The sequence below is a fragment of the Notolepis coatsorum genome (genome assembly GCF_963971535.1).
Source record: "Notolepis coatsorum genome assembly, chromosome: 12".
In the NCBI taxonomy this organism is placed as follows: domain Eukaryota; kingdom Metazoa; phylum Chordata; class Actinopteri; order Aulopiformes; family Paralepididae; genus Notolepis; species Notolepis coatsorum.
Genome location: NC_140176.1, coordinates 127,421,784 through 127,435,170, shown reverse-complemented (window position 1 = coordinate 127,435,170; position 13,387 = coordinate 127,421,784). Strand labels below are relative to the sequence as shown.

At 46.7% G+C, this 13,387-nt stretch overlaps 1 protein-coding gene across 1 annotated transcript in view; it reads left to right on the top strand.

The window, feature by feature from the left end:
• LOC311238617 (histidine--tRNA ligase-like) overlaps positions 1 to 12,287 on the top strand; it is an 88,686-nt gene extending 76,399 nt beyond the window's left edge. The window contains exons 12-13 of the mRNA XM_084326744.1: positions 6,522 to 6,668; positions 11,696 to 12,287. Of these exons, the coding sequence (XP_084182870.1) occupies positions 6,522 to 6,668; positions 11,696 to 11,755 (207 nt within the window). The 3' untranslated portion in view covers positions 11,756 to 12,287. The remainder of the gene's footprint in view (positions 1 to 6,521; positions 6,669 to 11,695) is intronic.
• The last annotated feature ends 1,100 nt before the right edge of the window (positions 12,288 to 13,387 follow it).

Genomic DNA, 13,387 nt, shown 5'->3' with positions numbered 1-13,387 from the left:
GGGGGCTGGCAACCGCTTGCTTTCTTCAGTCGCCAGCTGCGGGACAATGAAAGAAAGTACAGCACCTTTGACCGGGAGCTCCTAGGCCTCTTCCTGGCCATCAGGCACTTCAGATTCCTGCTGGAGGGCCGACGTTTTACTGCCTTTGTGGACCACAAGCCACTCACCTTCGCCATGGCCAAAGCCACCGAGCCGTGGTCAGGGCGCCAGCAGCATCAACTCTCCGCCATCTCAGAGTTTACCACGGACATACGGCATGTTGCAGGCAAGGACAACTACGTCGCTTCTCCGGGACGGTGGTGGGGGACGTCCACTTGGGACTGGACTACGCTGCCATGGCTGCCGACCAGGCCACTGACAAGGACATGCAGGCCTACCGAACAGCCCACACTGGGCTAAGGTTAGAGGATGTACAGTTTGCATTGTAAATGTACAGTGCATTTACAGCGACCAGGGAAACACCAGGACCAATGCTCATTAACAGCCATGAGCGTTGGCGGGGACAGCAGGCTGCCATTTATTAAGGACACCTTATTTGGCCGGCGACTACTGGTCGAGTCAGGTGCGCAAAGAAGCATCCTGCCTGCTACAACTGTGGACACTATGGCGGGGGGCCACGGTCCCCCCATGGACGCTGCTAATGGCACGCCTATATGTACCTACGGAACCCGGTATGTAGAGGTGTGTTTTGGCGTGCGCCGTTTCGGGTGGGAGTTTGTCATGGCCGCTGTGTCAGTTCCTCTCCTGGGTGCGGACTTCCTGTGTGCGTTCAGGCTGCTAGTGGACATTACAAACTGTCGCCTAATCGATGCGGTCTCCTTTGCACACTGGGAGGGGCAGGGACGCGTCTATACTTTCCACAACAAATTTGTGTTTCCGCGTTCGAGTTTTGCGCTCTGATTGGCCAGGTCATGTGACATGTGCGCCAATCGTGGGACGGCAAGTTCTGCACCTATTTCCGGGTCGAACAGCCTGCAAACTACCTAACGCCTAGTTTATCACTAGTTAAGCTTAGGCGACTCTTTCGCAGTTGGTTAAGGTTAGAGTTTGGAATAAGGGCAGGCGTTCTATCGCCATGCTCTAAGACAAACTCTAACCTTAACCAACTTCGAAAGAGCGCCTAATAATAATAATAATGGATTGGATTTATATAGCGCTCTTCTCTGACTGACTGTTGCTCTGACTCAGAGCGCTTCACAGAGTCCATTATTCGTTCATACACAGTCATACCGGTGGTGGTAAGCTACAATTGCAGCCAGAGCTGCCCTGAGGCAGACTCACGGAAGCGTGGCGAATAATCAACGCCTACGGCCCCTCCGACCACCACCAACATTCATTCACATGCATACACATTCATACGAGGCAAGTAGGTTAAGTGTCTTGCCCAAGGACACAACGGCAATGGGATGGACATGGGCTTGAGCGGGATTCGAACCACCAACCCTTCGATCATTGGACGCCCCGCTCTACCCCTGAGCCACGCCGCCCCACTTAACCATCCAAGCTTAACCATCCAAAAACTTGCGGTCCCACGATTGGGCGTACATGTCACATCACCTGGCCAATCAGAGACGCGGAAACACGACTTTGTTGTGGAAAGTATTTAGGCGGCAGGGACACTAGGCCTGTCCAACATGCTTGCTGCCGGGGATGTATATCGGCGCCTCCTAGCGGAGTTCCCTATCCTCACCACTTGTGCGCCGTTCTGACAGTCCGTGGGCCACCCCCCTGCATATGGTCACTAAGGCTGATGGTGGGTGGCGTCCCTGCGGCGATTTCCGACGCCTAAACAACGCCACAACCCCGGACCGGTACCCCGTCCCGCATATACAGGACTTCTCCGCCCACCTGGCGGGGACCACCATCTTTTCCAAGGTGGACTTGGTGTGGGGCTACCACCAGGTACTAGTTCACCCACGGGACGTTCCCAAGACGGCGGTCATCACTCCTTTTGGGCTGTTCGAGTTTCTGCGGATGCCCTTTGGCCTCAAGGGCGCGGCGCAGACCTTCCAGCGGCTGATGGACTCGGTTCTGCGGGATATGGCGTTCATGTTCGTATACTTGGACGACATTCTCGTAGACAGCACGTCTGCAGAGGAGCACCTGACACATCTCAGGCAGTTTGGCCGGTCATCTATCGATTTCCTCGGGCGCAGGGTCTCAGAAGAGGGAGCCGTTCCGCTCCCTGCCAGGGTGGACGCCGTTGCCAGCTTTCCACGCCCCCGCACCGTGAAGTCCCTGCAGGAGTTCTTAGGCATGGTGAACTTCTACAACGGGTTAATTCCTGTGCCACTCACCTCATGTGCCCCTTGTATGAGGCTTTGCGCGGTAAGGACCCCAAGGCAGAGGTGGACAACGCTTTTTTGGGCGCTAAAACTGCACTGGACAACGCTTTTTTGGGCGCTAAAACTGCACTGGCCAATGCCGCATTAGTGGCACACCCATTTCCTACCGCCCCTATCGCCCTCACAACTGACGCCTCAGACTACGCAGTGGGGGCAGTGTACGAACAGTGGGTGGGGGGGGGGGGGGGGGGGGGGCTGGCAACCGCTTGCTTTCTTCAGTCGCCAGCTGCGGGACAATGAAAGAAAGTACAGCACCTTTGACCGGGAGCTCCTAGGCCTCTTCCTGGCCATCAGGCACTTCAGATTCCTGCTGGAGGGCCGACGTTTTACTGCCTTTGTGGACCACAAGCCACTCACCTTCGCCATGGCCAAAGCCACCGAGCCGTGGTCAGGGCGCCAGCAGCATCAACTCTCCGCCATCTCAGAGTTTACCACGGACATACGGCATGTTGCAGGCAAGGACAACTACGTCGCTTCTCCGGGACGGTGGTGGGGGACGTCCACTTGGGACTGGACTACGCTGCCATGGCTGCCGACCAGGCCACTGACAAGGACATGCAGGCCTACCGAACAGCCCACACTGGGCTAAGGTTAGAGGATGTACAGTTTGGTATCGCCAACACCACGCTCCTCTGCGACGTCTCAACCGGTCAGCCCCGTCCGATGGTTCCCGCTGGCTGGCGGCGGCAGGTATTCGAAGCCATCCATGGCCTGTCGCACCCGGGGGTGAAGGCGTCAACTAAGCTGGTTGGTGCGAAATTCGTCTGGCATGGCCTCAGGAAGGACATCGCAGCCTGGGCCGGCTCCTGCGTGGCGTGCCAGCGTGCAAAGATACACTGTCACACCAAAGCCCCCTTGGCACAGTTTCTCGTGCCGGAGAGGCGTTTTGACCATGTCAATGTGGACCTGGTGGGTCCCCTGCCCCTCTCCCACAGGTTCACTCACCACCTCACCATGGTGGACAACCACTAGGTGGCCGGAGGTGGTCCTGCTGGCATCGACCACATCCGCAGAGGTGGCCCGGGCGTTCATTGGGTCCTGGGTAGCCCGTTTTGGCACACCGTCTGACCTCACATCCGACCGGGGCCCACAGTTTACGTCCGGGCTCTGGACTGCAGTCGCCGAGGGCCTGGGAGTGAAGCTCCACCGCACCACAGCCTACAATCCACAGGGCAACGGCTTGTGCGAACGGTTTCACCGCTCTATGAAGGCTGCTCTGTGGGCCAGCCTTACGGACGGCAACTGGGTCGACCGGCTTCCCTGGGTCATGCTTGGCCTGCGCTCCGCCCCCAAAGAAGACCTGCAGGCCTCGGCTGCTGAGCTGGTGTACGGACACTGGTCGGTTACCTCATCTCGGACTGCTCAGGGATGGCGCCGGTGCCTTCACCCCAGTCCCAACTTCCCAGCACTGCCTCCCGCAGTCCTACATGCCTAGGGATCTGCAGTCAGCCAGGTATGTCTTCATTCGCCATGACAGCCACCGTACCCCTCTGCAGCCCCCTTACGACGGCCCTTTTCGCGTCCTGGAGGCGGGGCGTAAGAACTTCATGGTGGACATTGGAGGAAGGTCAGAGCGGGTATCGGTCGACCGGCTCAAGCCTGCCCATTTGGACCTAGACAGGCCAGTTGAACTGGCCCGGCCCCCGCGGTGTGGACGACCCCCTGCCCGGCCCCTGCCAACTGCTTTTCCCTCTCGTCACCTCATATCTCCTGAATCCCCCCCACACGCCCCAATCCCCACCTCTACCCCTGCACGGTGATACAGAGTCGTTTCGGGCGCCCCCCCCCCCCCGCCTCGTTGACTGTGGATGATCTTTTGGGGGGGTATGGTGAATTCTGGGGGGGCCTGTGTGGTGACTCACTTATCACGCACAATTGGTGCAGACATTCACTGGACGTTAGGAGCAGAGTGAGGGCTCCTTTAAGACTTGGGATTCTGGGAACGGGGTGTGTATTTGGTAACTTACATATGTCAGCGGTCACTTTTGAGGAGTAACGTTAACGTCTCTGCACTCTGTTGGATGTATATAATTTATGTTGGGAAGTAAAAGGAAAGACTCGACTACCATCTCCCGTTTCATTCAGTATGCTGTTAAAACTAAAATAATGAACAGACTATGAAAAAAAGAATGCCAGCTAGTTGTTGGTGTGTACCTTGGTAGGTACAATTCAGCTGATACTGTTGACACAGCCACTACGAAAAGTGTACACTCACACACACTGCTCCGGTCACGCATCCACTCAACTCATAGAATATGCGCATCAGCTATTATTCTAAAAGTACTAATAAAATGAGAGTATTGAACCGTTTTTAACAGTTGGGTATCACAATACTTTTCTAGTATCGGTTTGATTGATTGAAAACTTTATTAACAGATTGCAGAATGGGTACAATACAGTATGGCTCAATACACACAATTGTTAAGGGGATGCAGACCAGAGAAAGACTTTCGTCTTGTTTACATCAGGGTCCCCTATTTTCAATTCATAATGACATATATGACATATACCATACACAGATATATATCATGACATTTATGACATACATGACATACAAGTATACAGTACTGTTACATTTGTGAGATACAAGATATGCAAATATACAGTACTGTTAAACAGATTCGAACAGAAAATATATACATACGAGGGGGAGGAAACTGTACATTATGACGGGGTGGGAGGGGGGGGGGTACATGACATACAGGTATGCAGTACTGTTACATTTGTGACATACTAGATATGCAAATAATACAGTACTGTTAAACAGCGATCCTAACAGAAAATATATAAGATCCTAACAGAAAATTAGGGGTGCACGATATTGATTTTTTTTGACCCCGATATCGATAGCGATAACTTTCTGCTCCTCAAGGTCGATACCGATATATATATATTTATTGTATTATAATATTTCTTTTTATGTATATTCCTGTAGTTTTTACCTAACCAGATTTATCATGACATGAGCGTTACTACTATGAACAAAACAAAGCCAAGAGAACAGTTTTGACTCTTCAAATAAAGTGACTATATTTATTTTTCCAAATGAATATAATTTGAGTCAATCACAAAATTCACAATCCGTCAATGTCATTAACAATGTGTTTCCCTGAACAATGAGTGAACTAAAAACCAACAGGTATTGTGCTTTGTCAGTAGGGATGGGTACTGTTCACATTTGAACCGATACGGTACCGGTACCTGTGAATCGATACCGGTACCCAACGGTACCTTTTTTCGGTACTTTAGTCTCTAAAAATGTAATCTACCTACCCCAGTTGTAAAAAAAATAAATAATCCAAACTTCAAATAACCACATTTTCGACCATTTTCGGCTTGCCATTGCCCTGACTGCTTTGTTGTTGAATCAAGTCAAATCCTAAGTAAGCATATATTGTGCGTGTGAACGTTGACATGAAAAGAAAAAAGTAAAAAAAATATATATATATATATATTATTATCGGAGCTATCAATACTTTTATCGGGATGACGTCATAATTGCTGATATCGGCCCGATAATTATCGTGCATCCCTACAGAAAATATATACATACGAGGGGGAGGAAACTGTGCATTAGGAGGGGGTGGGTGGGAGTGGAGGTTTGGACATTTACGGGGGCCAGTTTCGAGTTGCAGCCTCCCGTAGGTGCTCTTTGAGAGCGATTTTGAAGGTGGGTAGGGATTCACATTTTTTACGGCTGTGGGTAGGGCATTCCACATTGATGTGGCATAATTGCGAAACGTGTCTTGTTTGTGCCGAATCTGGGTTGAACATGATTTGTGGAGCTCCCTCTGGTGTTGTGGTCGTGGTATTCCCTGACCTTTGGGAAGTATTTTGACATGTACATGGGTACCTTAGTCGTGTAGTGTATCTTGTAGACCAGGCCCATTGCAAGTTGTTGTACTCTGTCGTCTACTCTTAGCCATCCTAGGTTGTCAAAATGGGCAGGGGTGAGGTGGGTTCTAGGAGTAAGGTCAAGCAGTAGTCTGACCAGTTTGTTTTGTGATGTTTGTATTGTAATCTTGTTTTTAGTGCCTTTGAGGTGCTTTGTTACCATGAGGTGCAAGCAGTCGTCGTACCCTTGAATGAGTGCTCCTGTAGAACGCTACTGTAGACACTGTGCCTTACCGTTATATTGCTAAATGATTTACTGTGGGTGTGTGTTTTCTTTCTCAGGCGGAGGTTATGTACAAGAAGAACCCTAAGCTGTTGAGTCAGCTGCAGCACTGTGAGGAGTCGGGGATCCCCCTGGTGGCCATCCTGGGAGAGCAGGAACTTAAAAGTGGAGTGGTCAAACTACGCACCGTGGCCACCAGAGAGGAGGTCTGATGCACACAATCACACACTCACACACTCACACACTCACATACACATAAAGGCTACATTCCCATCAGGCTAAAGATCCCAGCCATGGGGTCTGCCAGATGTTTATTCCATACCCTGCAGTCTTAACACATTCAGCGCCAGACCCGACATTTCTCGGGTTTCGCCGCCATGCGTTGAGCGCCAGAACCCCCGAAAACCTGAGAAATCTCGGGTTTTCATCGCTTTTTCTTTTATTCGATTTTAATATTCTATACAGTCTCACGGACCTCGGTATATCATTGGGATTCATTCTGAGACCTCGAGATTGCAATGCCGGCCGAATCCTGCTAGGTGGAAGTATCGCCTACCCTTTGAAACCTTATTTCACACTGTGTGTTACATTTTATATGGTCCAGGCGGAGAATGGGACCCGGGCAAGTGAAATGCACACATGATGCATAGTTTGTCCCATTTCATGTCAGGGACCCGATGGACATCAATACTGGAAATCGCGATCAGACAATTGGAATATTCATTTTGGAATACCTCCTAGCAAAGGTAAGGACTAGAAATCTACTGTAAGTACAGTTAGTTTTTTAGGCTGGTGTGAGCTGGGTAGTGTAGTTTTATGAAATGTCGATGTCCATCGAAAGCCCTGGGTCTCCCCTCTCTCAGGACTACAATGTTTTCATGACTCTTTACTTCCTCGTATATAATTCTTCCGGTTTCCGCCGGGATGCGCAGATATTTATAAACTCATATTTTGCTAATAACACTTTCAATTAGGCCTGCCACGATAACACATTTTGCTGGGCGATTAATTGCCCCCGAAAATATCGCGATAAGTGATATTATTGCAACCGGTTAGAGAATTTTTTTGAGAAATTTATTTCCCAAAACTTTTATTTTGAAGCCCACCGCTCCGTCTTTTCCGGTGTTTAAGACTTTTATTTTGAAGCCCACCGACCGGACCGGAAGTATTGTTGTGATTATCCTAGCCGACAACTTGTCTCGTCCGGTTCTGTGTTTTTTAGTTTTAACGTTAGCTACTGACGTTAGATGCAGCTACTACAGGCAATCAACGATGAGGAGGAAGCGTCAAAGCCGTATATAATAGAATAGCTGTGGTGCGTAGGCACTGCAGCACGACTCGAAACTACCTGTTATAATAAATTAATTCATGTTTAACTTGTCCCCGTCTCCAGTCCTTTTGACTAGCCCCACCCGTTCATTGTAAACAATGATGCATGTAATTGTATTAACGTTATTCTGTGTTATTCTAACGTTACACTACAAATAACGCTACTTGGTTAAAAGGAGCAACACTATTGTGAAATGTAGTTAAGCTGTGTGGCGTTGCCCCACGGAGCTCCTGTGCTGTGCTCTGTAGTAAAGCCAGCGGCCCGCCTCCCAACACGGACAGTGACTGACAAGGGGCACTGGTTCCGCCTCATTAAAACAAACGCGCAAATAGCAATTAATCGCGCCCGTCAAAATCATTGCATTCATTTTAATTATCGCAGCAATTAATCGATTTATTGCTTATCGCGGCAGGCCTACTTTCAATCATTAATAAATTAAATAATTCAGCAGAGGGCGCCCCAGTGGCGAACCACATAACGCGCTGAGCCGCGACACGGCCGACCCGGGTTCGATTCCCGAACCCGTCGTTATTTGTCGAATGTCTTCCCCCCACTCTGTCTCCCGTTTCATCTCTCTCTCTCTCTCTACTGGACTGGACTGCCCAGTAGAATAAAGCGATAAATGCTAAAAAATAAATCTTTAAAAAAAATAAAAATTCAGCAGCCGGACATGATGAAATCAAGGCCAAGCTTCTCAAGGAAGTAGCTACCTCAATCATCATGCCATTAACACATGTACTTGATGTCTCTTTGAAAACAGGTGTAGTCCCCAATTACTTGAAAGTAGGGTTGTCACGATACCAACATTTGTTTCGATACTATACCAATATCAATTTCGATACTTTTCCTCAAAATCAGGGAAACACTCTCAGATGTCATTATTGTTCTTTATTTTAAAACACAACAATGAACAATGACAGGGCGGCTGGGTGGCGTAGCGGAGATTGCGCTCGTCACCAATGCAAGAGACTCCGGTATCGAATCTCAGCATTGCCTTCGACTTGGGCCGGCCGTCGTACTGGCTCATTTGGCAGAGTCAGCGGGTGGGAAGTCGATGGGTGGGGATTGGACGTTGTGGACAGCGACTCCTACAGGTCGGTTGAGTGACGCCTGCACAGCAGAGACAGGAAGTATTGCCTCGCCACTTGAGAGTCCGCGCTGTCTGGTGAAAAGATGCGACAAGCTGCCTCCTCGTGTACCAGAGGGGACACGTGATGCAAGGCTTCTATCCTCACTACAACAGACCAGTGGGGGGCATAGTCTAGCAACGTTCAAGACAGGGGAGGGGAGAATTGGCATTACGAAATTGGGATGGGAGAAAAATGGAAAATGGAAAATGAGAGTGGATAAAAAAAAAGATGAATGACAAGAATAAATTAATTAAATTAAAAGCAATGGCGTTCAAAATGCTGGAGAACTTTTTTGCACTTAAAAAGGTTGCTGTACAATGTTTCTGAACCCAGCTTTCTCAACTGTATATATATTTAAACTTGGTCCATACAGATGAACCTGTTGAGCCTTTTATCATCTTTGGACTAATTTGTGTACTTAATATGCTGCTCAATAATTACCGTCCTATATCGATCTTACCCTGCATGCTTCTCCAAGGTTTTGAAGTTTGAAGTTGGTCTATGCAAGAGTGTTAAAACACCTCAATGACAACAACATCCTGTATAAGCATCAATATGGATTTAGAAAAAAGAAAAAAAAACGTAACCCTATGGCTCTCCTCCAACTTACTGACAAAATATATGAAGCATTAAATGATAAGAAATTTGCAATTGGGATTTTTCTAGATTTATCAAAAGCCTTTGATACAGTGGATCATAGTATCAACCCTTTGGAGGCCAACCCGAGATTTATCCGGTTAACTCGCCATGCTCTGGGTGCCAAGACCTGAGATATCTCGGGTTTTAATCGATATTTCTTTTATTAGCTATATGTATCCATTCATTTTTCATCCATCCAGCCTGACGTTATCATTGGGAATGGGTCTGAGCTCGCAAAGGGCAAATACCACCGCCTAACATCTCCCGGATGGTATTGCACATCATTGGAATCCCTCTGGCTGGGGCTGTGCATCGATCTAAGAGGTCCGGTCCAGGTTTTACTTCTCGGGCATGCAGTATCGTTATAACACATTGACTGGGGACACTCGGAGCAGCGTCGGTTATGTGTTTTGGATATATAACGTTGGATCAATAAAAATTAGAGGTGGGCATAGATTAATTTTTTTAATCTAGATTAATCTATCTGCAATCCTGGATTTAATCTAGATTAATCTAGATTAAAATGGCTCAAAAAAAAAAAAAAAACCTGCCGAAGGCATTCAAAATATATGTGTTATACCCAAATAATGACCAGAAGTAAGTCCTTACTTTTTCTTTCCTCCTTATGTTTCTCAGGCCAGGTGGCCCATTACACCATGAGCCCATCTCCCGTTTCCAAAATGCATTACAGACTGTTTGAAAAATCTGTTTTGCTATGATAATTGGTAATGAAATATCAAAATAATGTTCAATAAGATGTACTTGTGTTTAATAAGTTGTTTTATTCAGAAGTTAACACAAATAAATAATATTACCAGTACAGTACAGTATCTAGCACACTCTCAGGAGCAAAACAGAAAGAATCATTTCAAACTTGAACTATGTGACATGGCTTGAATCAACTGCTCCAGTGGAGTTGCTCAATGGCCAATGGTGTCAACTGTGGTTGTACTGGGCAGCTCCCAGGTGTGAATGGAAAAGAACATCTGTGCTCAGCGAACCTACCCTGGGTAAATAAAGGTAGAAAAAAAATGTAAAAAAAAAAAAATTTTTTTTTTAGATTAATGCGTTAATTATATTATCGCGCGATACTAGTATAGCGTTAACGCAGCACGTTAATGCCGTTAACGGCCCAGCTCTAATAAAAATCAATATTTGGAATGGCGATCAGGAATTGGAATTAATCCTTTTGCAGGACATCAGATGTGAGGTAAGGACTTTGTTACGAATCTTGGATTAATCAGATGTTCCTTTCACCGCCATCAGAGCGGAGCGTGTGTGTGTGTGTGAGGTTCGCGCCGACCAAAGTACGGACAATCGATTTTTCAGACCCCGCTTCTGTTCGCCCATGATGACACATATAATATCGATAATCTAGCGTTTATTTGAAAACTATTCATAAATCAAGCGACAAATGGCACGATTTCTAACTAAATACATTGAAGCTCGATTTGCTGGAGTTTATTGAGATGAGACGGAACGCTCTAGAAATATATTCATATGCATCACGGAATAATAACGGAAATGTATGTATGAAATAATTATCTGTTTCGTGCATGTTGACTGGAAGCAACTCATTGACGATCACCGTGTTATTTAGATCTATTGCTATTATATTTGATATATTTTAAGCACTCGCAAATAAGTCCTATCCTACATTGGATAAAGCACTGGCACTGAAGGGCGCCGGAAGTGTTCATATCCAAACTTAATCATTATGGTTTTCAGGATGTGTACTTTTTGACGAGGAACGCAATGGTTGTCTTCATTTTCCGATGCAACTCCGAGAACACCACTTGGCAGACCAAACACATCTGACTGTTCCTGGGTCGTATTGGAAAACTAATGACCATAGCATACCTTGTCAAAAAATACAAACAATATGCAAAAAAGACTGGGAAATATACAGTCTTACTAATTTCTCCAAAGTTGCCCACTGCAGCTTTAATTGTGATTAATTGCAGCCCATCATGTGATTACAACGTTAAGAAATGTGTTTAGTTTGTCAGCCCTATGTATATCAACAATTTCTTGACAGATTTAATTGCATATCTAGTTTAGTAACTGATGTGTGCTGTTGTTAATTATCTGGCTGCATTACTAACCCCACCATCTCCTCTCTTTGTCTCAACAGGTTGATGTATCCAGAGCCAGTCTGGTAGACGAGATTAAGAGGAGGACATCACAGGTCTAGTTACTCTTACCCTACCCGGCGACAACCCCAGCCACATCACCCGATTGGTCCAAAAACAACAACAGAGAAGCTCTGCAGCACTTGTTAAGCCCCTCCCTCCCCCAAAAAAACAGAATCCTCAACAGAAAAACATGCTCTAGATCACCGGGATCACAGCCACAGCCATTGAACATCCATCCACTAGCTGTGCCCCCCCCCCCCCTTCAGAGACTGTGCAGCTGTTAAACTAATAATATATATTGTATGGAGCTGTTGGCTTCTTTCATTTTGTGTTCCGTCTATCCAAGCTTTTGAGATTGGCTGGCGACAAACGCATCCATTAAAATGTTTTATGTTTCATTCAAAGGTGCACTGCTGGTAGAGAACATCAGGAATACAGTTTACACACAGTTTACATCAAAGTGCCAGGAATACATTTGAGAATGTTAAGTTGGTTTGAACGACATCTGCGCATCAAGAGGATTTGCACTCTTTACTTTCCCACAATGTTGTGCTCTGCTGACCACATCCTTATCTCAATGAAACCCAGCAAATCCCCTCTGTATGTATGTATGCAGTATAGGGAGACCCCTCTGTATGTATGCAGTATAGGGAGACTGGACAGCTTACGCTATGCAGTGTTGTAGCTCTCCAGCCCATTTCCCTCTTATCCTGGTGTGTGTTGTCTTATCGCGCTCTCGCATATTTGTCTTGATTTTCTTGAATTTTAACTCTGTAAAACTCCCATTTGATGATAATGAATGAAATACATAGACGAAAAATAGATGATTGAAGGCAGACTGCAAATCTCTTTACAATTAAGGACTATGTGATTAAAGATAAATACACAAATAGTCTGGTCCATAAATATTTCTTGTTCTTGATCTGGCCAACTGGTTTTTCCTTCACCAGGGAAAGATTTCTTTGGTTTCCATGGTTCTGTTCTTCCGGGTATTGGTGTTGCTGAGCTCACCAGTGTGGCCTTTCTTTTTAAGAATGTACCAACGGTTGGTTTGGCCACACCTAATGTTTTTGCCATCTGATGGGTTTGTTTTGATTTTCAGCCTAATGGGACAGCTCTTGGACCTCATTTTGAGAGTTGATGGCAACCGATCCCAAATGCAAATACCACACTTGAAATTAACTAGACTTTGGGAGCTCCAGTAGCTCACCGCATATCTCGGCGCTATTTCTGCGTCGGGAAAAACCGCGCTGCGTCACGGATCTGGTGGACTCCGAGTTCGATTCCCGGACCCGCCGTCATTTGCCAGAATGTCTTCCCCTGCTCTATATCCCGTTTCACCCTGTATCTGTCGGTCATGCTTGACCAGAAAAGCGATAAACGCTAAAAAATAAAGTTTAAAAAAAAAGAAATTAACTAGACCTTTTCTGATCCATGTCAATTAAATGAGGGAATAACACACCTGGCCATGGAACAGCCAATTGTCTAAATACTTTGTCCCATTAAAAAGGGAGGCACATATAGAAATTGTTGCAATTCCTACACTGTTCACCTGATTTGGATGTAAAGCTGAAAGTCTCGATTGAGATGGTCTTGAATACAATGTTGATGCTACCCTGTAGAGCTGGACCCAGACTCGCAAAACATCCAATGGAATTAAGTGAGGAGATGAGACCTACATTGTATGTTAT